This window comes from Salvia miltiorrhiza, chromosome 4 (assembly GCF_028751815.1).
Source record: "Salvia miltiorrhiza cultivar Shanhuang (shh) chromosome 4, IMPLAD_Smil_shh, whole genome shotgun sequence".
NCBI lineage: Eukaryota > Viridiplantae > Streptophyta > Magnoliopsida > Lamiales > Lamiaceae > Salvia > Salvia miltiorrhiza.
In genome coordinates, this window is record NC_080390.1 from 53,810,252 (window position 1) to 53,836,955 (window position 26,704).

At 32.4% G+C, this 26,704-nt stretch overlaps 4 protein-coding genes across 4 annotated transcripts; 1 reads left to right on the forward strand and 3 right to left on the reverse strand.

Moving 5' to 3' along the window:
* Positions 1-341: 341 nt before the first annotated feature.
* On the reverse strand, positions 342-2,666 carry LOC131020634 (axial regulator YABBY 1-like). The gene is made up of 7 exons (XM_057949576.1): positions 2,395-2,666; positions 2,176-2,322; positions 1,970-2,075; positions 1,231-1,279; positions 950-1,025; positions 780-854; positions 342-685 (listed from the first exon to the last, which is right to left on the reverse strand). The coding sequence occupies exons 1-7, from the start codon at positions 2,491-2,493 to the stop codon at positions 617-619; spliced, it is 621 nt and encodes a 206-aa protein (XP_057805559.1). The 5' UTR covers positions 2,494-2,666; the 3' UTR covers positions 342-616.
* Positions 2,667-10,708: 8,042 nt separating this feature from the next.
* LOC131020635 (Golgi SNAP receptor complex member 1-2) lies at positions 10,709-15,152 on the reverse strand. The gene is made up of 6 exons (XM_057949578.1): positions 14,700-15,152; positions 13,138-13,334; positions 11,970-12,059; positions 11,828-11,899; positions 11,104-11,233; positions 10,709-11,018 (listed from the first exon to the last, which is right to left on the reverse strand). The coding sequence occupies exons 1-6, from the start codon at positions 14,818-14,820 to the stop codon at positions 10,921-10,923; spliced, it is 708 nt and encodes a 235-aa protein (XP_057805561.1). The 5' UTR covers positions 14,821-15,152; the 3' UTR covers positions 10,709-10,920.
* A 2,248-nt stretch (positions 15,153-17,400) lies between these two features.
* Positions 17,401-18,347, reverse strand: LOC131023621 (uncharacterized). The gene is made up of 2 exons (XM_057953163.1): positions 17,952-18,347; positions 17,401-17,819 (listed from the first exon to the last, which is right to left on the reverse strand). Exons 1-2 carry the CDS (start codon positions 18,345-18,347, stop codon positions 17,520-17,522), a joined length of 696 nt encoding a protein of 231 aa, XP_057809146.1. The 3' UTR covers positions 17,401-17,519.
* A 6,872-nt stretch (positions 18,348-25,219) lies between these two features.
* Positions 25,220-26,151, forward strand: LOC131020636 (auxin-responsive protein SAUR36-like). Its single transcript, XM_057949579.1, has one exon. It carries the CDS (start codon positions 25,615-25,617, stop codon positions 26,077-26,079), a length of 465 nt encoding a protein of 154 aa, XP_057805562.1. The 5' UTR covers positions 25,220-25,614; the 3' UTR covers positions 26,080-26,151.
* The last annotated feature ends 553 nt before the right edge of the window (positions 26,152-26,704 follow it).

The following is a 26,704-nucleotide window of genomic DNA, read 5'->3' on the forward strand; positions in this document are numbered from 1 at the left end:
TTCGAGCACAATAAAGATCCAAACAATGCTAACATTATTAGCGAATTAAATTACAAATACATTAATAAATATGAACTTGAATCCGAATATGTGACCCGACCCAAATTAAATCTTGACCCATCATACACGAATTTGCATGTGTAAGTATTAATTTGGGTCCATACCCTACCCAAATTAAATCGAGACAATTTACTTTCAAGTCCCCACATCTCCCTATACAAATTGAATCAAGCATCCCCTCCCGTTGCATAAAATTAATCAAGGGTTTTTTTTTTTAATAAAAAAATTAATTAAGGGTTTTAACACAGAATCACATAGCATATATAGGGCCACAAATAGAGTAGAAAAAACCAAAGCAAGCTTCATTTTCAGATGGGTTTAAGAGATTTGTAGTTAGAAGTAACTACAATTAAGCAGCCCCATGCACATCAAAATCCTGAATTAAAAGCTCATAAACCTATCCGAAAATGTTCAAACAGTCTTTCCCAACTTAACACGGCATAACAACACCATCAGAAAAACCCTAATCATAGAACCTAAAATAGACCATATAATTAACCTACGAGGAAGGAAGACGACGACGACGACGACGATCGACTGCAACCGGGCTAGCTAGCTAGTAGGGCGACACGCCGATGTTGGCAGAAGCAAGAAACCCATCTTTCATCAGGATTTCGTCCCCTTCCTATCAATCAAAAAAATTATTCATGATCGAAAATTAGGGTTTTTTCACGTCCAAGTGTGTGAAAATCTAGGGTTTTCTTTAGAGATAGGGTTACCTGTTGGCACACATTTGGCTTCTTCACGGGTTGATCAGGCATGAGGCCGAAGTGGATGTGTGGGAAGTGGGCCCACTGCTTGCAACAAAACAAAAATGAAATCAAATTAACTTTCATCATTATTTTATTTTTTTTAAATGAAATAAAATTAACTTTTACTATCATCTTACATTTTTTGCAGCTGCGCTGAAGGCCTCCCTGTGACTGATATCAGGGTTTCCAGCTTTGATGCGTTGGATCTCATCTCTGCAAATAATAATGACAAATTTTGTGAATTTGTACAGTATTTTTCCATAGATTACAGAATAATCTCATTAAATGAGATGTGTGAAAAGCTGCAAATTAAACAGTATCCTATCTCATTAATAGGATGAAGGGAGTTCATAAATTTGGTAAAGCCAAAGCCTTTTGTTTTAAATCTCATAACAATAAATAAAGTAGAATTACTTACTTGATGAAGCGATTGTAAGCAGAGGGCACTCTCTGTCTTTTCTCTGGGGCTGTGGGAGAAAGAAAAACAAACAATAAAACAAGAAACAGACATTAAAATCACTGTGCTGACTTTTCACTTTATAATCTCTGCATTCATTATCTCTCTGTCTTTTTCTCTCATCACAACTTCATCATTATATAATGATTTTCATCTCTCTTTGGGGCTAGCTTCACGGTTTCCAAGGCGTCATGAATCCCGAGGGAGCATCTTAATTAATTTTATCTAATTAAAACTATTTTTAAAGAGGCAAAAACTAAAAAAATGTATGAACAAAATTAAATTAAACCTAATAAAAATGGACATATATACATTTTAGGGTTTTTCGAAAATCTTGTAGAGAAGAAGGAACTAGTTTATGAACAATGTTTGTGTGAGTTTTTGACATCATGAAACAAAGAAGCCAAATCAAGCTAACAAAAGTGGAAAAATGAAAGAGAACAAGCTCAAGTTACCACATTCACTCTGTCATTAAATCGCTCCACCCATAATTCGAACCCTAGGTGATGCTTTCATTTATTAAAACGATGCATCCACCATAGATCTTCCATGATCTAAAGGTTGAGAATGATTCTGCGTTCTCGTTTGAACCTCTCCTTACATACACATAATGTGTGTTTGTGTGTGTGGATTGAAGAATTACGAAATGAGGTAAGGGAGTTTAAGAGAGAGATGAATAATTGAATATAATTAATCTCACGTCTTTTAGCAGCTGGGGGCTTAGGAAGCTCATCCATCTCCCTAGGTAAGAAAGAAGGATCGTTCGGATTCATCACCAAATTCGACGGCGCGTTGCGAATCTCCTCCTGCAGTAGCGGCGCGTGTCAAAACCACGACAACATAAAACCCTAAACACAAGAAGAAGAAGAAGAAGAAGAAGAAGAAGAAGAAGAAACCCTAATTTACCAGAAGATTGTGAGGAGAGAAAAGGGAGTGGGCGAGATGATTGGGGGAAGGGAGGAGCGAGCCGCGCATGTTGACGGAGAGAAGGTTGGAACAATGGCCGCATCGCACCGTCACTGTCTTGAACAAGCTGGTGCAAGGAACTCCCACCTACACACATATATATACATCCATTTTCAACAAAAATGGAAACAAAATGAGGTGAGAGAGAGAGAGACATACGGCGAGGACAGTGTCGCAAAATTTGCAATGGACGTAACAGAGCTGCCCGGAAGGAGAGAGGAGGTGGTGGTCCGGAGCAAAAGCAGATGAAGATGACATTTTTTCCTTTTTCCTTTTTTTGATAAACAAAAGAAAAGAAAAAAAAAAAGTGGGATTTCTTTCTTTTCTTTTCTTTTGAATGGAATTCAGTGAGATTGATTTGATTTGATTGATTGATTGATTGACTAGTCGAGGTATGTATAGAGCGTGGTGTTGTGTTTGTGTTTGTGTTTTGGGTTTTTGACAGTTTAACCACTTTCCTTCTCCTCTTCTCATATTCTTTCTTTTTTGGGGTTTTTTTTTTTTTTTTTTGTTAATTAATTAATCCTATCTTCAGGGTCCCATTATTTTGTCGAGAAATCTTGATAAATCGTGAGATGTGTGCTTCATTTGATTATTCAGAATTTTTTTTTGTCTATTTGTTGTGTCAACAATATGTCAGTCATCGAATCCAAACTATTACTTGGTATGATTAATTAAACCTTACATCTCTAGTGAAGCTCACATTATTGTTCATCTTCATACACTAATAATACCAAAAGATGAGTGATTCAAACGGACTAATCGAATGGGAATATGCTGTCTAAATTAGTGATTCCAACTTTTTATCTCTGGGAAAGTTACCGTACGGCAACTAATTAGAAAGAATTCAACAATATTTAGTTTCCCTTTCGATTTCTAAGAAAAATTTATGGAAAGAAAGATATTGGAATATTTCTAATTTAAGTTGCTATTGGAATTTTATGATTCTAATTTTTTTTTTTGTAAAAGAAATTCTTATTATAGACATTTTTTTCTATTTGTTTATTACTAATTCTCAAATTGAATAAAAAGTAATGAATTGAAAATTTCAAAAACTAATTTTGGTTGACATTTTACGATTTGCTGTTTTTTTTTTTCACAATTCCATGTATTAATTGCTACTATTTATATGTGTATTTATTGTAATTACTTTAATTTTTTAATTTATTTGAAATGATGGATAATCCTAGCACGGACAAGAAGATGAAGGTGCTCATGGAAATTGAATTTTAAGACACCACAATTAGTATTTGTTACTAAGAGTTCGTTTATTACGTGGTATGAGATAACGTGTGATATTTTTTACTGAGATATTTTTTACTTTATTAGATAAATTAAGGTGTTGGATTCTCCAATTGCAATAAAAATTTGAGAAAAGTTGTTGGCGCTTTTAATGTTTCCTTTTGCGTTCTAGTTGTGTTGAATCATCACCAGCTTGATCAATATTAGAATCTTAGATTATACTCCCTCCATCCATGATAAATATATCACTTGATAGATGATGTTTTAAAAATATTTGCTAGATAATATGTTGAGTGGAGAGTTGTGTATCCTAGAAGTTACGAATATTTAACTCTTGAAAATTTGTGAATCCTATCATTTTTATTCAATTTATACATTTTTATTAAAATATGTGCCAAAAATAGTCATATTTAGTGAGACGGAGTAAGTACCTGTGTCCATGAAAGGTGTCCATAAATCAATAATTAATCTGAAAATTGAATAGGAGATTGAGTAAAATATCTACTGAGTTTTAATGAGTGCTTTTATTTGACAATTAATTTTTGGTCTCGTGGATATATGAACTAGATTTTTATTTGACACAGATTATATATTTTATTTGACAATCAATTCATTTGTTTGCTGTCTATAAGTTTTATTAAATGACATATTGGTTTATCTCCACCGTGCTTTGGAAGTACTAACCCAGCCTTATGTTAGTTGGATCAAATAATATATTGGATAATTAGATTTTTACAATAAATTAATGTATGTCTGATTAAAATATAAATTAGTTATATTTTGAATAATGAACCGATATTCTAATAAAATAATTGAATCTAATCTTTCTCTATGAAAGTATTTTCTAGATTGGTTGTCAAATTACATTTATTTGTTATAATTATTTTAATATTATTCATAGCGATCCGAGACAAAAGCTAACAATATAATTCATGCATCCAATTGTGCCAATCAGTCAACAACATATGCCATCCAATATACTCCATATAAGTTGTTTCTTTTAATTTTATCACTAATTTATTACAATATTGATAATGTTTTTTTGTTAGATCGATTCAATCTTTTTCTTGATGGGAATTTTTCTTGTGTTGAGTAGTATAGAAGGGATTTTTTGAGTAGGTAGCGAAGGATATCCTTTTTTTTATATACTTAGCTTCAAGAAAAAGTTGTCATTCGATCTAAGGCATTTCTTTTAGTTTTATCAGTTATTTTATGACAATGTTGATAATGTTTGTTTGTTAGCTCAGAAAGAGAGGCATTTAGTCTTCAAATATGTTACTACTTGAGAATTTCCATTATTAATATTATCGTAACTTTTATATCTTTATCTTAAAAAATGTTACTACTACTATTTAGTGTAATAAATTGTTATGTTTAATGCTAGCTAGTAGATTAAAATAATATGGTCACCATTCCCAATGTGTGTGTGTGTGAGAGAGAGATGCGGCATAGGTGGGGGGAGAGGAAAGTGAGAAAAGGACGTGTGCATGGGCTCATTAGCTTTCCCTTATTCACTTGTTGTTTTCGCAGTTAAGAGCATGGCCTTGTACACATGCACCCCTCTTTTCTCACTTCCCAATTTACTATTCTACTATACTATATGCATATATAATTACTTCATCCGTCCCATGAAGCAAGACCAAGTTCTTTTCGACACGAGAATTAGAAAATTGATATTTTATGTGTAAGTGCGATATGTGAAAAAGTGAAAATGTGAATAAAGAGTAAATTTTTTGCTACTTTTAGAAACTGGTCTTGTTTCGTGAGACAGACCAAAAATGAAACTTGATATTGCTTCATGGGACAGAGGGAGTATTTTCATTCTTAATAAAATATGGAGTAATGTATATGTGTGTTTGTACACTTATGCTTGTCGATATACATGTATATGTGTAGAGGAAGGATAGTATTAATTGAAACTTAGCTCCCTTTTGATTCAAAATAAATTTGTATCTTTAATCTTGTGTGATCTATAAAAAAACAAGTATTTCCACTGTCCATGAAAATAAGTTCGGTCTAAAGATGGAGACAGATTTTAATAATGATATTAAAATAGTATTGTGAATTCTTCTTTATTATTTTTTCAATATTCAGTTAAAAATTAACTTTTTAATATAGATATAAAATTATAAAAATACTCTTCGTACGTACATTGCACGGGATGTAAATGCTAATTAGTGCTAATTAATCATTGATGTTTGATACAAGTAGGGTTGTAAACAAAGTTGCTCGCAAATTATTCGGAGCTCCGCTCAAAAAAAGTTCGCCCGAATTCGTTTTAGAGAAGTTCGATAAATAAACAAATCATATTTGAGCTTGGTAATATTCGGCTCATTAGTTATTGAACAAATTTGTTAAGTGATTCAGCTTGAAAAATATAAATTATTAATTGGTACAACTTATGTTTATATATTTAAATTAATAATAATTATATTAAATAAGCTCAATTAAGTTCGTGAATTTCAAAATATTCGATAAACAAAATTTCAAAATTTGACTTAATGCTAAATAAATCAAATTTAAGCATATTATTATTCGATTCGATAGGATAGGTTAAAAGAGCTCTTTTTTTTATGAAATTACATTATAAATAATACAAACCACACACACACCCCACCTAATGGTTATTGTGGCCGAGAGTACTCGAACCTGTGACCTTTTGGACAACAGGCAACCACCCTAACCACTAGGCCATCCCAAGGGGACGGTTAAAACAGCTCTTTGATACAAGTCAATGAGGTGAACATAATTCCATCATCGACATTATCATGAATTTATTATCTTTCCACCACCGACAAATATGTAAAACAATTAAAGCACTTTTATGTATCATTATATATATATATATATATATATATATATATATATATAAATACCTGTATTTTTGTTTAAGATATATAGTTCTTAATTATCTACATTCATACTCTAGATAGTAACATGTACTATATGTGTACTTTCTATTTCTAATTAACTTTTAAATTAGTGATTCTATTTTTCTTAAAAGTAAAATACATAAAATAGAAATTAATGCTCACAAGAATGAAGCGGCCGTAAATAACACAAAGCAATTGAAATTAAGGGGATTTAATTTAAAAATATACATTTTCTTATTTTATTTTTAGCCGTGATTTGACTGATCGATCAGACACACACAGATACGTAATTGTCAGTGAAAGCTGAAGACATAGATATCTTTTCATTAATGTACAGCCTTTTGTCCTTAGCATTATTTTCTGCAACTCCAATTGCTCTAATTCATTCACTCCAATTTCTGCTAAATAAATAAATAAAATTATCACTGGAATTGTTTTTTTAGCTCCCCCCCCCCCCCCCCCCCCCCCAAAAAAAATAAAAATAGAAATAGAAATTAGTTATTTTTGATTAATTAAAAATTAAATGTAAAAATAATACCTCTATAGACTAACCACGTTAAAAATTAAGTTTTTATGTATGTATGTTTTGCTTCCCACTGAGGAATATGTTTGTGATCACTTCAACAATTTCTCTAATTCAAACTAATTTGTAAGGAATTCGAATAATCTTAATTTGTCGTTAACGTATGAGTTTTTTTAAGAAAATGTTTCCCCAAACTTAACTTTTAATAAGCCCACCATCATGACAACTTTCTCCATATATATTAATTTATATTTAATATTTAACTTAAATAAAATTTCATTTTATTAATAAAATAAATTACAAAACAAAGACAAAATCCGAATTCGAAATAAGTATGTCGTTATTTTCAAAATCAAACAAAAATTTAAAATTGGATTCAAAAAATGCAAAAGTGCTTCTCTCTCTAAATATATGTATCATGACTAAGGCATAGAAAAACATAAGCTTTGCAGAAAGAGAGACTGCTGCGACTTCAAATAACTTTAATTGTGTCTACGAATTTAACAAATACATTTTCACTGACACTTTTAAACAAGCTAGATCAGATACGATCATCATCGTGCAACTTCTGCTTATTGCATTTATGAATGATCGCAACATACATGGCAATATTGCTAAGGAAATTCAACTTTAATAAATCAAATTTTGGTTATGAAAACTTCCTAATTAATCGTAATTATCTATATAAACAAGATTTTAAAATTTTCTCGACTCATGATACTCCCTCCGTCCCACTGTATCTGAGACTCTTTCTATTTAAGGTGTCCCGTTGTAAGTGAAACTCTTTCCTTTTTTGGTAAAGATTTTACCCTTTAAACATATTTTTACTTTTTCATCTACAAACAAAATACATTTTTCTTAATTTCCGTGTCTAAAAAAAAGGTAACAGAGCTAGGATCCAACTTAATTAGCAGCTTGAATCAGAACACGAGTCATATTTTAGTAGTAGAGTGGGATTTTTCTTTATTTTGTGATTTGAATTACTGCAAACACATCGATAAAGATGGAAGTGTAGTTAATGAATGAAGCATGTTTTTAGCATCTCAAGCTCATTAGTAGGCTTATCTTTTCTCTGTACATATACATGCATCATCCATGTAGCCCTAGCCATTAGAGAGAGTACATACGTACTACTACCACACTCCACACACACACACACACATATATATATATATATATATATATATATATATATATATATGATAGAGAGAGAGGAGCCTAGTTCCTGCCTACATATTTAGGTCGACAAGTACCTTTCACTTTAAAACCTATACATACAGATTCCATACACACATATATATACGTATATGAGAGAGAGAGGCATCATTTTGGGATCGAGATCCTGAATTATAAATGGGGATCCGCAGAAGAGTGGTGTCAGCACAGCACTAAATAATGTTTTTCATATTTTTGCATGTATGCTAATTGCTACATGTATACCAAGTCCTTTCTTTATAGTCCATACATATCTAGAGTAGGGTGGATATAAATTACATGAAATAGCATTTAAATCAATACTGGACTCCAATGTGTTTATTTTGGATAAATACAAATTTCAGCTACACACATTCAATCCCATGGTACTGTGTAATATGGCAATCCCACACTGTGAGAGAGAGAGGGAGAGAGAGAGAGAGTGAGAGATTAAATATAGTGTGTTTTTTTTTGTGTAAGTTTATCATCAGAAAAAGAAAGAAAAAGAAAAAAATTACTCCCTCTTTCCCACGAATCTTGACATGTTTGGTTTCGCCACGGGAATTAAGGAGTTGTAGATTAGTGTTTTAAGTGTGTAGGTAACAGAGTATAAAAGTGATAAAATAGGAGAGAGAAGGTAATAAAGTGAAAAAGTAGGAGAGATAATGTAATTAAGATCCTTTATTTTTGGACTAATTATTACTTTATTTGGAAATGTGTCAAAATTCGTGGAACGGCCCAAAAAGTAATACGTGTCAAGATTCGTGGGACGGAGCGAGTATCACATTTTAATGGCCCCTACTCTTTTTATCTCATTTTTCCTATTATGAAGAGAGAGAGAGAAGGAAAGGAGATAACGAGAAATATAGAGAGAGATTTTTATCACACATGTAACAATTGTGACAATATTATCATAAATTGGAGTGAAAAGACAATAAAAATGGGCCGGAGGGAAAAAAAATCAATTAAGAGAACGTGCAAAAAGAATGAAAGAAGAAGAAGATATATATATATATATATATATGTATGTATTTCACTATTTTTCATAGAAGAGAATGCACCCATAGTATTTAATGTAGCTAGTTTGGGCCCAAGGGCATGCTACTCTATATACCAATTGATTAAAGTGTGAGCTTAATATATATAGAGAGAGACTTATACATCATTTATATCTCTCCCATCCCTTATCAAATGCCAACAAAAAAGTGTTTAGTGATGCATTAGGCACGTGACAGTTATGGGCATAAAGTTACACATTCAATTCCAACATGTTTTAATTTGTTCAACATATCAACTCCTATTTTTACTTTCTCTAAAAAATAAAACAACAAAAAAAACTATTTTTATCATTTCAACTTGTTATCAATCATTCCGACTGTAACTAGTTATTTTTAATAGGGAAAAAGTTGATTCATTTAATTTTTTTAAATAATAAAAATAAATAGTTATTTTATTGTATTGTCTACATTATAGCTATTTTTATTTTTAAAAAATACAAAGAAATTACTACAATTACGACAATACAATAAAATAGTTAATTTTTTAAAATTAAATTAAATAAATTAATTAATTTTTTATATCTAACATTACAATGTAACTACATAACATCACTCATCCATATATACAATTCAATTATAAAAAAAATGAAAATTCATGTGTATATATTGTACTCCTAGGATATTAAGAGTGAAAATTGATTAAGGTCTTGGGCCCACATGCATTTAAAACCCTAGTAGGCATTTGTCGTTTGTACTTGGTAACAAACAGTAACTATTAATTACTAGTCATTATCACCTAAAGCACTCCCCCAAACTTGTGCCCATTCCACCACAGTAAATCCCCAATCACAATATGTTGTTTTGCTTCAAATTTCATTCCATTCACACATGCTACTGTCCCACATGTACAAACATGACATGTAGCACTCTCACTCCACCGGTAATTAATACTCTCTCCGTCCACCAAAAAGAGTTTCGTTTGATGGTGAACATAGATTTTAACAAAATTATTAAAATTATTGTAAATATAATAAAGGTACAGTTTATAAGGGTATTGTTAGTACAAAAAAGTAGAAAAAAAATGTGCGTTATTAGTTAAAAAAATGAATAAAAGTATAATTTATAGGTAAATATAGGAGAAAATGCATGATCTGTTGTTCAAAAAATAAAATGAGATTCTTTTTCATGGACAAAAGAAGAGGTAAGTAAAACTTTTTTTTGTGAACGGATGGATTACTATTTTGTAATAGGAGATTCGAGTTATATCAAAGATAATTTGCTTCAAATTTCATTCCATTCACACATGCTAGTGCCCCTCATGTACAAACATGACATGCAATGCTCACACCACGAGTAATTAATACTACTATTTTGTAATAGAGGGTATGAGTTATATGTTTAAACAATCATAGCCTCACTACTTCATCTTCTATTAGATGTTTTTGGAATGAGTTTTGGTGCTATCTATTTTAAACCCTTTATTATTCAATTGTACATATCCTTGCAGTCCTTATTATGGAGTGATTCAAAATATGGAGCTTCAAATCCTCACCACATTCAAATCATTGAAACCAAATTATGCCTTTAAATCTAAATCCAAAATCCAAAACACAACCTATGTGATGGCAATAAAAAAACCTAAGTAAAAGTAACATGTGAGGCATTGTCTTATTATATAGTGAATAAACACTACATCATCTGCAGTGTAAGTAACCGAAATGCATTTCCTCCATTAATGTAAGCATTTGAAGCATGGATAAGAACCATAAATTTTTATACTGAATATACATGCAACGGCAAATCCGTGTGGAAGTCCTCTTCTCTGTCACTCAATTTTGACATAGTAAGAATCTGTTCACTTTGAGAGCCAATAGATAATAAGAAAAAGCGTACAAGCAGCAATGACGGCGGATAGGATGAGCGTGTCTCTTGATCGTTTTTTTCTGATTGAACCTGTGAGGACCAGGTAACCATACAATCAAGAACGGGTTTTCATGACAAAAGATATATTCAACCAAATGTGTATCAAGAAAATTACCTATTAGACCGCGAATGACTGGAAATTTGTCTCCTAGTACCTTAACCTTTCCCTGAACATCTCCAAAAAGGGTCCTTTGCGAGCCCAAGACTGCTCTGGTCGATTGAGCTTGACTAATAACGTCATCAATCTGTAGGAGGTTGATAAAAGATTAGACAAATCAAAGGTGGAATACCATATACAGGCTGTATAGAATTTGTGCAGATCATGGCCGAACTATGATAAGAAAAACATCGGGAATCAACAAGAAATTACAACTATCTTGTTGAGCAGAATGATGTATTATATGTTCACAACAATGACCAAGTCAACCAAGACAGACAAAAACAGTTAGCTAAACATGTTCTTCATCTCTTGAGCAAAATTATCAAAATTTCCTAGCAATAAGAAAAGCTGAATCAACAGAACTTTGCAGAACGATTTGATTGCTTGATGTCAAGGAGTTAGATTTCAATTGGCTCAAATAAGAGTTCTATTGCAATATCATTTCTCAGACAAATGAGAGTACTATCTGGCCCAATATGCATACATCTGGAGCTTGTGGAAACATTACAGCGACACTTTATAAAGGACATCTCATAGTTTCTTCCATAGGAAAAATTAATTTAAACCCTAAAGCATTTTCAACCTAATCCAGTGATGCCACCAGCTCACTGGATCACAGAGAAATGTTTCTTTGCAATATTTACCAAGCAAATAGAATAGTTAGTAGCTTAAGTCTTACATGAGATATGCTTCCATGTATAGCAGCTCTCTCCCTTAGTAATTGCATTCTTGGAGAGACGCTCCCAGAGGCCTGCATAAATTCAGTTTTAGTTCAAAGAGGCACCAACAAGTTGTTAATATTCAAAGTCAGATGCCCTCACCTTATATTCACTGATATCATCCCGCACAGAACTAAGAAGTTCAGCATGTTCCTTCATTGAGTTAATATTTCCCTTGATTCGCCTAAATTCCTACAGAAATATCCAAAGCACTTGAGTTAGTTTACTTGATCAACATTGCAGCTAGAAAAAATACCAACTTTTAATTTCATTTGTCCACCTGAACTACTATGGAAATTTTTTTCTTCTTTTTGTTCTTTTTTTTAGCAGATTGCATCCTAACCCTGCAGTGAGTTGTATTTTATTACCTAGATCTCCCTGGCAGCAAAAGTATCCTGCCAAGATGTTGTCATATGTGATGCAGGCATGCCTTTCAAGGGCATTTTTGCCACTTCAGTGTGTAATTGAAGGGAAAAATAATCACATTTGAGAACATCTAGAGTATATTCCACCATTAAGGAGCCCTAGTGCACGAAACTACAACTCCCATAAATGTTAGGATGCAGTCTACACCAAAGAAAAACTTTGAGTAGTAATTCCTAGTACATAGCGTATAGGTGGACAGCAGGACAGATGTATTAGCCCAAATATTAATAGAAACAGAGACCCATAGTTCAACGAAGCCTTGTTAAGATGTATAAACTGCAAAATTCATGGAAAGCTTTGGTCTTAAAATTTCATACCACATGCAATAGATTCTAACCTGTGACATCCCAACTTATTAAAGAATGGAAGCACAGAAAACTAACTAGGAACCAAGAAGTTTATTGCATGTGCAAGAAAAACAGAGAGCTGAATTTGGATGAAATTGTGCAGCAAAAAGAATCAAAACCGGAAAATATTTCGAAGTAAGAAATGGAGCAAAGTAACTGGCAGCTTAGCTGATATTTAGACCCATTTACCTAATAACCATCATCATAGTATCCATAAAGATGATGACAATTACATGTTTGGCCAATAGGAGTTGTACAAGATAAAGCTTCATGATGGAAATAATTATTTAAGAATTCTAGATTTCAATGTCGCAGAGAATGATTGTAGCACCAGTTTGACAAAGAGTTAAGTTCTAGTGACTGAGCCATATCAACAAAGTATTCTGATTTCTGAGTGACAAAAAACCATATCAATTTTTACTATTTATCTAGTTAGTGGATGAATATTTTATACCATAAGTATCAAAAAAATGAAAAGACCATACACAGTTAATTACCTGCGTAAATTCGTGCAGTATGTCTCTGTGTCTAGCAAGCTTTTGAGTAACTGAAGTAGTAGGTGCAGCAGATGCAGCACATCGACTCATTGAATCATTTATATCAAGTAGCTTCTCTAGCAACGACTGAATCTCCATTTCCATAGACTTCCACGATCTGCTGGATCCAAGAGTTGGTGAACCAGCATCCACATTACCTGGAGACCCATAAAACCATAAGAACCACAAGCTTTTCAGCTAATTTGTACTCCCTATAGGGAAAAAAGACTATGATATCAATTTAGAAATACATATATATACATTGTATATTCAAACGAAAAAAACTTCAAAAACAAACAAGGCTCCACCACCTTCCTAACCATATCCAACCATTCAGAAACAGACATTTGTTGTGCTTAAAGATTTACTCAATATTTTACCGTGGAAATCAGCACACTGTCCAATATAATAATGATGAAAGCAAAACTTGCTGATAGTGTAGACAAGCTTAGTCACCGGATGCTAGCATACCTTCCAACACCAAGAACTATTAATGACAAGATGTTCATTGAGAATTTAGGTTTATTTAGCATAACTTCTGTTTTGAACAGGCTCAAGCAAGCTGCAGCTTTCTATCAGAAGGAGCTGCCTGCTGCCAAAATGCACAATTGAGTAACAAGGGCAAGCAAGCTGCATTGGAGGCCCAAAGGCTGCCTATGAATATTGTGATAGTTAACCTGGTTTCACCTTCATTAAGGCAAAAGATAAGGAAATAGTGGGGGGTAAACAATGGTTTACAACAAATTTCTTAAAGGCCGACAACCTAAGAGAATAGGTTTCACGAGTTGAATAATTTCCTTAGCTCCGGTCGCTGTAGAATGGAAAAGAAATGATCTGCCTAGAAAACATAAAGAAACACACCGGACACCAATATGCAATAACAACTATATGCTATAATACGGCCCATTATGCTCACGTGTAACCATTGAAATGGTATTACTTCTCACACTATAACTTTTTGTTAAGTGGAAACTTCTGTTTATCCCTCTTCTAGCCAAAGAGAACAAGGTCGTTATATTCTTCCATCCTACATTATCACTGTTACATTACTTCATTTTCTGTCAAAGATTAAGTCAAAACTCTATCATATATACAAATAATCAAGCAACCAAAAACCTTAAGGTTCAAAATCCCAAATTACACGAAAAAAATAATGAAAATTCAGATAAATTCATCTAAGAAAGTTAATGGACAGATCCCCTATCAACAAGCATCTAAGAGTCCACCAACTGACACATGCAGAGGCTGCGGAAACGAAATAGGATTATTAAGAACAATTCAAAATCAACGGTGATCCAAAACACAGATCGCAGATTTTCTTTTCCTTCTTTTCAATTTCTTCCACCACAACTTAGATAAAGTTGCAAAATCAATTCGTTCACAGACACAATTCCCCAAATGCAAATAGAAAATACAGGCGTATCCTCTCATTACTTTCAGCAATCGCGAAAACCACATGTTAAAAATCCTTTCTAAAAATTTCAAAATCGCCACATATGAGCGATGGTGAAGAGAGACTGTACCTCCGTGGGTGAAACGAGCGCCGAGCTTAGCATAAGAGGAGAGCTTGACATCGATATCACCTTCGATCTTCCGAGCTTCCTTCCGGAGCTCCTCCCAACCCGATTCCTGCAAGGCGTCCATATTCGGATCTAAATGGATCCGACCAGCTCGCAGAGAGCGCTTGGTCAGTACCGCGGGTCAGCAATCCGAATCGGGTAAAAGCTCCGGTCAGGAAACGGGTTATCGGATCCGAGTGTACGACAGTTCAGTGTCTACGACTGCAGCAGCAGACAGCAGTTGATTCAGAAATGGGCGATGGGCGTTGGGTTTTAGCGTTTATTTTCTCATTCTTTTTTTTCTTTTTCATTTCGCGGAAAGATAAAATTACGTTATTGCCCCTTTCTTTCTCTCTTGTTTATGCTATGGGTCCAAGTGGCACGACCATTTTAAAAAACAACGCAAAAACTTGTGTGCGAATGCGGTCACCCGCCTATTACATGTCTATATACATACATACTTTGAGAGTTTCAAATTAATTTCAAACTAGTATGTGCCCGCTCGTGCGATGCACGACTTCATCGAAATTGAACAATAGTTTAAATAAATAAATATTATATATATATGTATATATATAAGTAAATATAAACATATATGATCTCAATAAAAAATAAATTATCCACAATATAATCTCAATAAAAATATCAATCTAAAAACATTCGAATTTTCAATTTTTGAAATAGCAATTAACTGATTTAATTGATAATGTGTATAAATATATAAATTGTGAAATATCAAAAGCAAGTATAGATGATAATAAGTATCATTATGGATCATATAGTATTCTAAGATGTACAAAACTATTTATTTACATATAGTATAACTACAGATTAATATAGTTTTCGAATACATATTTAAATCATATTTATGTGGTCATTTTGTTTATGCTCAAATTTTAAAATAAAGTTACTATCAACATATACAATTTTTTATCAATTGGAAAGTGGAAAAATAAAGGGTTTAACATGAGATATGTATCATTCATTTTTAAAAATAAAATGTATACAATTTCAGTAAATTTAAATAAATGTGCTACTATAAAATTAAACTCTTCAATTTACTAATACATATTAAAAACATAAAAAAGAAAAAATGAAAGAATATGGAAAAATGAATGAAAGAACCGTAACATTTAAAAAATGAGAAATGAGAGAGGATATGATAGAGGAGAGAAGAGAGAGGAGAGAGAAAAAAAATAATTTTGTGACTTTAAACTATAATAATTTATTGGTTTTAAATTTATTTTTTATAATTTTTACATCAAATTAAAGATATCGTCATTATCTTTAATTTAACACCCATGCTGAATATTTTTTTATAAATTAAAGTTGATGATTTTAAAAGAGAATCAAAAACTATAAAAAGAAAAATAAAGAGAGAGAAATTTTGGTGGAAAAATGTTTACGTTAAACTCCTCTTTTATATTATATATAGATTAATTTGATGATAATTTTATAACATAATTTTGAGGGCCCAAAATTTTAAATGTATCTCATTAATTATAGACTTTATATATACTAAAAATAGAGTAAAATCTTGAAATAGCCAAAATAAAGCATAAAACACAATTTATGGTCACACATTGAAAAAACATAAAATTTGGTCATTTTTATTGATTTGAACGTTGTTACCCTTAATGGGGCGGACCGGGTAGCCGGGTAGGATCAGGCACGCGGGTCGCGTGCCGGGTCGGGTTAGGCACTTATGGCACTATTAGTGTCATAAGTGCCAAGATTTTACTTTGGATTTCCGTTGGCACTTATGGCACTAATAGTGCCATAAGTGCCAATAGAAATCCAAAATAAAATCAAGTAAAATAGTCATTTTGGCACTTGTGGCACTAATAGTGCCATACGTGCAACAGAAACAACAATAATAGAATCGAGAAATCATAAATGTATAATCTAAACCCTAAATAGAACATCTAAACCCTACGGAAAAGTGTTTAAAATGGTCCTTTTGACACTTATGGCACTATTAGTGTCATAAGTGCCAACGAAAATCCAAAATAAAACCAAGTAATAAAATGATGCGTATGGCACTTATGGCACTAATCTATTAGTGCCATAAGTGCCATACGCGCAGCGGGCGCTGGCTTTTCCCCGCGAACGCGCAACTCGCCCATAAGCCTCCAGCGGCCGAGCAATCACTCCAGCGGCCGAGTAAAAGGGCAAATTAGGCATACCACCTAATTAATGGTCATATTTTGATGTTTTAAAATTAGGGGCCAAAAATTGATTTTCAATCTTCATTTTGACCATTTGACTACATTGTTTCCTAAAAATATTAGGCAATACTCCAAAAAAATTTGTCAAATTTATATTATATTAAAACTTCAAAGTTCAAATCGAAATATAAAATTATGCTGGCAATGCTAGTTACTAACATACTGTTCTAAAATGAGCTTCTCAAATTTAAAATTGTTAAAAACGTATTTGAGATCGTCAATGTCCCTAAAGAGATTGAGTGATTTGACAATATCTATATACATATATAAAAGCTCAATCACTTTCAAAAATAGTAAGTTATGTTTTCTTGCCAAAAATCACCTTACTATTTTTGAAAATAATTTTTTCTTTCTAATTTTTTTTATCAATCTACTCAAAATAATAATAATAATAATAATAATAATAATAATAATAATAATAATAATAATAGGGTTAATTGCCTGTAAATCCATAACGTTTCCACAGAATTGGTTTTTGCTCCTAATTTGAAAAATCTGCTTTTAAATACATAACCTTTTGTTTTTGTCTCGTTTTTGTCCGATGATCGGTTTTTTCTTATCCCAGCGTCGGAAACGACACGGTGGCAGCCGGAATTGATGTCGTGGCAGCTGAAAATTGATACCTAAGCATATTATGACATGTGGAAAAAAAAATCCACATCATTATCATCTTCCCCAAACCCCCAATCTCAAACCTAATTTCCCTCCCCAAACCCGCCGCCGCCTCCCCCCTGCCACCGCCGCCTCCCCATCCGCAGAGAACAAGAAGAGCAGCGCCGCTGCCCCTGCCCCCTCCCCAACCCACCGCCTCAATTCGCCATCCGACTCCTCGTCCCACCAAATGAAATCGGCACACCTGCATTCACCACCACCATCACGTACTGCAACAACCACGATTGAAATTCCTAAACTAACAAAATTAAGTTTCCAGAAATTCACGATTGAAATTCGACGACGAATCGAATCAAATCAAAACTCAAATCCATACCCTCCTCCGTTGTTGGGTGGGCCTCTGGAATTTCGCGTTTCTAAGGACCACGGCCTCTGTATTGCCCGATGGGCTCGGGGCCGGTGGGGAAAAATGGAAGGATCCGGTGAAGGTGGGTAATGGAAAGGCCGGTGGACGTAGGGATTGGCAAGGGGGTGGGGTGAAGTGGAGGGGTGCCGCGTGCGCAATCGGTGGTGGCGGCGGCAGAGGGCGGATGGTGGGGGAAGGAGAGGGAACGGCGGAGGACGGCGGGCGCCGGCGTATGATGGTGGCAAGGGGCAGCGCCGGGTTGGGGAAATGGGGGGAGGGGGAAGAAGACGTGGGTGGGATTTGGGAGGGGTTATTCCATGTCAGATTTTTTTTCTTTTTTATTTTAAATTTTATTTTATTCCACATGTCATAATATGCTTAGGTGTCAATTTTCGGCTGCCACGATATCAATTCTGGCTGCCATCGTGTCGTTTTCGGCGCCGGGATAAGAAAAAACCGATCATCGGACAAAAACGAGACAAAAACGAAAGGTTATGTATTTAAAAGCAGATTTTTCAAATTAGGAGCAAAAACCAATTATGTGGAAACGTTATGGATTTACAGACAATTAACCCATAATAATAATATAAAAATCATACAAAAGCGTGCTAAAATTTTAATAAATGTAAATCATATTAGAAATTATATTTTTAAGATATATATATATATATATATATATATATATTTTTATCTACAAATTTATATTTTAAGCTAAAGAGTTCTAAAATGAAAAAACATAAGTTTAATCTTAGTAACTGCATTAAATTGTTATAATAAAAAATATAAATATAAAAATACTATCATATAGTAAAAATACAAAAAAAAAGTAAAAATACAAAAAAAAACATAATAAAATAAACAAATTTTAAAATGTTATGATTCTTGATCATGGAAAATTTTAAATTTCATCTTTGCTAGTTTGTATTTGTTAATTTTATCAAAATACAAATTTTAAAATTAAACTATATATTCATTATATATATAGTACTGTGTATATTTCAGTAGAAATTTTGTATAAGTTACTTTAATATAATGTGTATATATTATATCATCTTTAGTTTTGTCATGTATGAACGAAATTAAAATTCAGGGCAAATTCATGAATGAGCTAAAGTTTATGTATTTATATTGCAATTTTATATAGTTGAAAAAATAGCAAATTAAATTCACTAATAGTTTGTGGACTTACAGTCAATTAACGCCTCAAGAAAATATATTATGAAATGCAAATCAGTAAAAAGTAATTAAAAGTTCCAGAAACCCTTTTAAAACTAATAGAAAATTTGAAAGAAAAATATCTAGATATTTTGGTGGAATTTTTTAAATAGATAATAATAATTGTTAGTTAAAATGGTTTTATCAAGATCTTGGTCATTCATTTTATATCCTCCAATTATAAGATGATTTTATCTTCATTTTAATTCTATTATCTTTATTAAGAGATTTTAGATAACATAGATTGAAAGATATCGTAGATGATTTTGCAAGTAAAAATGCTAGATGAAGTCATTTTTTATAAGTTATGAAAAATCTTATTTTTCAATATATTGATGCGCTAATATATTGAGGGCCCATTTTCATAATTTCCCTCAGGAAATCTTATTTTTCAATATATTGATGCGCTAATATATTGAGGGCCCATTTTTATAATTTCCCTCAGGGCCTCATTTTTCTCAGGACCGGCCCGGCCCTGGCTTCCTCACCATCCTTCGGTTCTCGACCTCCGCTGCCGACTGCTCTGACAGCTTCCCCAACACCCTCCGGTTCACCAGCTCCGCCGACTGTGTAAAGTTTTTAGGTTTAGGGTTTTATGTTGTTTGTCCCGATTTTAGGTATAGTTTTTTCTGTTACTGTTCGTTTGCCCCATTGATGCGATAATAGTAATTGTTGATTGGTCATATTGCCCTCCCAAGTTTGATTTTACTTATTCGTTTCGTTTAATGACGCACTATAAAATTAAATTAAATTAAAGTATATCCATGCAAAAAAAAAAAAGCATACAAAATTGAAATAAAAAAAATGAAAGAAAATCAAAATAATTCATGTAAATAGCCCTACAATAAAATAATGTACATATATATTTCTTGTTGCAAGTCCAGAGAGAATATATTATTATATGAGATGATGATATACAGCTCCCAATCGTAGACCTTAAGAGGGAGCGATCAGAACCTTCGAGAATGATCGTAAAAGCGTGCGAGGGAGCGATCAGAACCTTCGAGAATGATCCTAAAAGCGTGCGTGGAGTTGGAATTCTTCACGGGGTGAAGCAGGAGATTATTTATGTCCTGTTCGTTCTTAATTTACACACTTTGACTCTAATTCATAGGTATCGCCATCCAACTGCATATTTTTGAAGTAACTCTAGCCCTTCGGATTCAACTAAGCTAATTAATGTAGAGAGTGTTGTACATAAATTGTAAATTTGAAGCAGCTACACGTATTATTAACTCAGTCGGAACCGATCACCTACCCATCGTGAACAGACATAATATGCTCATCACTGATGTGACAATTTTAATTTGGAAAGAGAATCAACATATCTTACTCTAATTAAAATTATATATCTTACTCTAATTAAGATTGCCACATCAGTGGTGGGCACATTATGTCTGCCCACGGTGGGTAGGTGATCGGTTCTAAAGTTTGCACATTCAATATGGTAATTGATCCTTTGCTCTATGAAGGTAGTAATTAAGCCAACCATTGAACTTGCGATTTGCTAAGCTACATTACAAATAATATCTTGTTGCGCGAAACATGTAAGTGCTAACTCATTTGGCTTATTTATTTTTTTCATATTAATTTCCTAATTATATGGAGTAATTCACAAGTTTTTGTTCTAATCCCATAAGTCATAACTATCGGGATTTTGGCGATGCCTTCGTTAAAGTATATCCAGCTAAATTTAATTGGTTGAAAATTTTAACTCAAATTATAAACTGAATAATGGAAATAATTAAGGACATGCTATATTTATAATAATTGTAAATTTGGGCTAAAAGGTCAACACGTAATAAAAATTAGAGTTATATTTATACTAGAAAAGATCATGTATGGGCACACTGCTCATCATGCGCGCGCAACTTTCTCTTTATAGCTTTACGATTTCAAAAACTCTTCCCAAAAAATGAAGCTTTTCTCCAAAACCTATCAAAAATCATTAAAACCCACTTAAGATCTGAAATCATACTAAAAAGATCTGTAAATTTATTTAATTCATCCAAAAAAAAGAATGAGTAAAATATTTTCAAAAACAAATCTTATTTACTTTTATTGGGCTCTGTTGTTAGTTTGGCCCATCATAAACCTAAACGAATTGCAATCCGTTCACAATACATAACAAATCGGGCCATTAAGTCTTCAGCTCAATTCTCAAACATTAATTTAGCCCAAGTATTTGAAATCTATCTGTACTATTTTAAAAAGAAATGGTCTTGGATATAATCGATTGCACCGTGTAATCGGATTGTATCTACATTCAAACCTGACCTGCATTCAGATCCGAACCCGCATTCTGACCCGAATAGTATAAAATGACACTATTCAGTTATCAAAATAACACTATCTGTAATGGGTAAATATCATTTTAAACTTCAAACTATTTTTGCACTATCAATTATATCCTGAATTATCGAAAATAATTTTTTAAACCTTGAACTATCAATTTTGTATCAATTGTACCATTCGTCCATTTTTTTTTGCTCCAGAAATTTAATGTGGCTCACTGGATGGCATGATGGATTTAGAATTTTTTTTTTTACTTACATTATGTAAAATGACGTGATTATATGCCTTATTAATTTAAAAGTCAAAGGGTGAAAAATAGATAAAGTGTACAATTGATACCAAATTGATAGTTCAAGGTTTAAAAATTTATTTTCAATAGTTTAGGATATAATTGATAGTGCGAAAATAGTTTGAGGTTTAAAGTGATATTTACCCATAGGTAATTAACATTATTCGATTGTACAAATAATACTGCGTATAAATGACACTATAACATTGTAAATGAACATTGTTTATAATTGACACTATTTGGTTATACAAATAATACTGCCTGTAATTGACATTATTCGGTTATACAAATGACACTTCTTATTATTGACACTATTCGATTATACAAATGACACTATAATATTTTAGTGTTAGTGTCATTTGTATAACCGAATAGTGTCATTTACACGATTTGGGTCAGGGATGCGGGTTCGGGTCAGGAGTATTATTGAAATTCAATTAATTTAATATTCATAAGAAAAAAAATAGTCTAAATAATTGAACACTAAGAAGTATTATTTCAACATAAATACAGTACATTTGCAAGTACCGGTTTTAATCTGTAAACTTGTCTCATACAAATTTTTATAAAACTTTCACGAAAAGAAGCTCCCTTTTTTTTTTTTTGAAAGGATTAAGGCCATCATATTTCAAGTATTAACTTTCCATGTAAGCAAGAAACACAATGTAGAGTTGGTTATCTAGAGCTTACTAATTTTTCTTATTATAAACCCATAAATAGTTGGTTTATTAAAAAGATAAAATTGAATCGTAGAAACGCAACGGCTTATAAAGTGAATGATAGGCAAACAAGCACTATATCTTTTAATAAACAAATGTTACAAGAAATTAATATTTCTCCATTCTCATAAAAACCATAGTATAAGTCAACGTTGTACAATATGGTCCGGAAACTCCAAATATAGAACAGACAAATTCAATACAATTTAAAATAATTAAACCCCACGACCAAAAAAAAAAGTAGGTAGTATTAATTAAAAATCAAAATCAAGTTATTGAATACGGCAACTACTTTCATGATTTTAAGAAGACTTTTGAAAGTGAAATATCCATAACAAAAAAAAAATAAAAAAATACTAACACTAATAAATATTATACGGGTTAATTCACTTGGTCATTTTGCAATTACAACGAGTTTGTAATCATTTACTAGGTTACAACATCACCATTGTATTGCAATTGTAAAATCGTTAAAGGTGGTGTTGTATTGAAACAATCAAAATTCATGTTTAACTGAAAATTTATCTAGTATTTATTAATTCTAATTGAATGTAGTCTAGCTACAAGTGTTCTCATATTAGAAAAATCTTAATAAAAAATCACCTTATTATAAAATTTAACTCATGATTCATATCGCACATAAAAAAAATAATAAGTGTGTGTACGTGGAAATTTGATCAGAGTTTTTTTGAGGGTATTGCAATTGTAAAATCGTTAAAGGTGGTGTTGTATTGAAACTATCGAAATGCATGTTTAACTGAAAATTTATCTATTTATTAACTATAATTGAATGTGGTCTCTAGCTACAAGTGTTCTCATATTAGAAAAATCTCATTAGAAAATCACCTCATTATAAAATTTAACTCATGATTTATACATCACATGTAAAATAATTAATTATTTTGAACTTTTTAAAAATTTTACATTTATTTACCTTAATGTACCATCACTATTTTGTATATCAAATCACTAAAAAGTTATAGAATTTGATACCAATGCATTGCACGTAAAATTCTAGTTAATTAATAAAATGACCAAAAGTTCTAAACCCCCAATATTGACTAGTAATTTAGTCTGAAAATTCTAAATATAACCAAAGTATTTCTAGTAGGGAATTACTCAATCCCTTCCCAATTGTCACAAAAATGATTATTTTTTGGGGGTGTATTTTGAAAGTTGAGGCTTGAGAGTGACAGATTAGATATTAAAGGGAAATTGAGGGCAATAAAGGCAAATATCAAAGCCACAAGCTTTGAACAAAGTGGATTTCATATGTGGAAGCATTATCAAGTCGGCTGTTGGGGCCCACCCTTCCTTGGCATTTTCGAACCCAAAACATAAAGAGTACAACTCATGTACGGATTTTTTAAAGTAATGTTTACTTTCGAAACCTTCAAGAGTTTTTCTTCTTCCTTTTTTCTATTTTTTTTTTCTATTATTACTACCTCCACAACAAATATTTTAATCTTCTGTTCGATGTTGATCTATTTTAATGTTATAGGTCTACTAGAGGTCATTTTTTAGTATTTATTTGTTATTAAGATTATATAGGTATTAATATATATAAATAATATGCAACACAACATTATTTATGAACACTACTTTTATGTAGTTCACGTTTACATTAATTTTTTTTTATACATTTATTCTGATTTTAATACTTCAAAAATTGGTAATAACATTCCTCACATGACATATTACATTGATTGAGTTATAGCGAGCCTCACGTTTGATTAAATAAGGTTAATATTAGAAGTATATACGTGTTAACGAATAAACACATTTACATAATTAAACCAAAGTGAACTAAATTTTGAGAACAAAAACTTGTGTAAGCTTTCTCTCACCATGAGCTCTTCCTTAGAATAAGCTATGATTAGGATTTTATATTTTATTTAGAATTAATTAAGTTTCGATTATATTAATTAAATAATAATTAACATTAATTAATGATGCTTAGAACTGACCTCATTGTGCGTGGATCAGCTTAATTTTGAGATGGATGAAAGTGTTATATTTTTATTTACTACTACTATTGTTAGGATACGGATAACCTAGCTAAGACAATAATAAATAAAATTAAAAGGTATTTTTAGTTTTCATTTCATACTTAATTTCTTACAACCATTATAATTGAATAAAGAACGAAGCGTAACTAAACAAGTAAAATATTTTCTCCTTGGACTATTAAGTTGGAGGTTCAAGTCATCACATAGAAAAAAATTGAATTATTACTAATTCTCTTTTTAAATAAGAAAAGACATTATAATTGAATATGTTTGAATATTCTCCTTGTAAGTAATGAAGTTTTCCAACAAAAATGGGTATAGGATATGAACTTTAAAATTCTATATCTCATCATATATCACAAAAACTTGGGTACAATTGGTGCATCGTACAATTGAATTGATCTGTATTTAAAATAGTACTCCCTTCATCGCACGAATCTTGACACGTTTGGCTTGGACACAAAAATTAAATAATTGTAAATTAGTGTTTTAAGTGTGCAGTTAATAAAGTATAAAAATGATAAAGTAGAAGATATACGGTAATAAAAGTGATAAAATAGGCCTGATAAAAAAAAGTGATAAAATAGGAAAGAGAAGATAATAAAAGTGATAAAGTAGGAAAAATAATGTAATAATTATTACCTTATTTAAAAATGTGTCAAGATTTGTGGACTGCCCAAAAAGAAATACATGTCAAGATTCGTGGATTGAGAGAGTATTATTTATAAGATTCGAGTCAGAATATAAGTTCGGAGAATCAGGTTACAGGTAAGTGTCTAAGTGAAGGTGCAACCCGATTCTACCCAAAATCACCTCAATACATACTTGATTTTTCTATAAATATAAAAAGAGGAAAAAAGTTGAAAGCACACACCACATAAGCGTGTGAGGAAACTTCGTATACTCATTCCTTCCCATTTTCACACGCCTTCCATATATATATATTGCCGCTCTATCCCTCACCTCCGTACGGACTTCTCTTCATCACTCATTCACCAAAATCACCATGTCTAAGCTACTAACAATTCTTCCCAACTGTTTCTGAATTTCATCCACCGTTTTGATCTTCACAAACAGTCAACCAGCAAAAAACCTCATAAAATTGAATGGCCAGGACACGAGGTTTCTCGCTAAAGCACCGCGTCGCCGCAATTTTCCGGCGCCCGGCGCGCCTCCGCCGCGTGAAGCCCCTCTGCGGGCTGATCGGGTGGGCGCAGAAGCTCGGGCTGAAGGCGAGGGCGCGTCTAGGGATCGCGGGCGGGCGATACGCCCGGGTCGAGCGGGATCCGATCCTGGAGAAGCCCGTACCCGTTCCGAAAGGGCACATGGCGGTGTACGTGGGGCAGAAGGACGGCGATTTCGAGAGGATTTTGGTGCCGGTGGTGTATTTCAACCACCCCTTGTTTGGGGATTTGCTGAAGGAGTCCGAAAACGAGTTCGGGTTCAATCAGCCGGGCGGGTTAACCATACCTTGTCGGATCTCGGAGTTTGAGCGTGTCCAGACCCGGATCAAGACGGGTCAGTGTACCCGGAAGCTGCTGAGGTGGAAGAGTCCGAATAGGAATTTTTGATTTTTGATGATGACGATAGAGCTTTGTAATTAATTTTTTCTATATACTATAAACTTTTTTTTTCCTTTTTAATGTGTCACATTTTGTTTCTGTGAGTGGTTGTGTTTGATTTGTTATAAATTTAATTAAATGAATAATATAGTGAATATTCTAAAAATGAAAAATAAAATATGACTATATACTGATGAATGATGACCAAATCAGTGCACCATTTCCACTTGTGCGATTGTGTGATCATTAATCCAATCAAAGTCGGTTGTGAATTCATAATTTTAGTCGGCGTTTCAAAAATATACACAAATCTTAAATTGATAGCTTAATTGAAGTGAGAGAGCTTTTTCCCCCCCTCTAAATTTGCACTCAATTACTAAAAACAAGACTAATTCGTAATTCAAAAAAAAAAAAAAAAACAAGACTAATTCGATCAATTATAATTGGTGCAAAACCTTATAAAAAATACTCCATCCGTCTCTGAAATAAGTTCCTCTTTTTTTTTTTTTTGGGACGTTCCCTAAATAAGTTCATTTTTCTTTCTTTCCATTTTTAAACAAGTATCCTACCACTAATAATACTTTATTTATTCTTACTTTTTACTTTTTCACCACTTTCAATACTAATTATAACA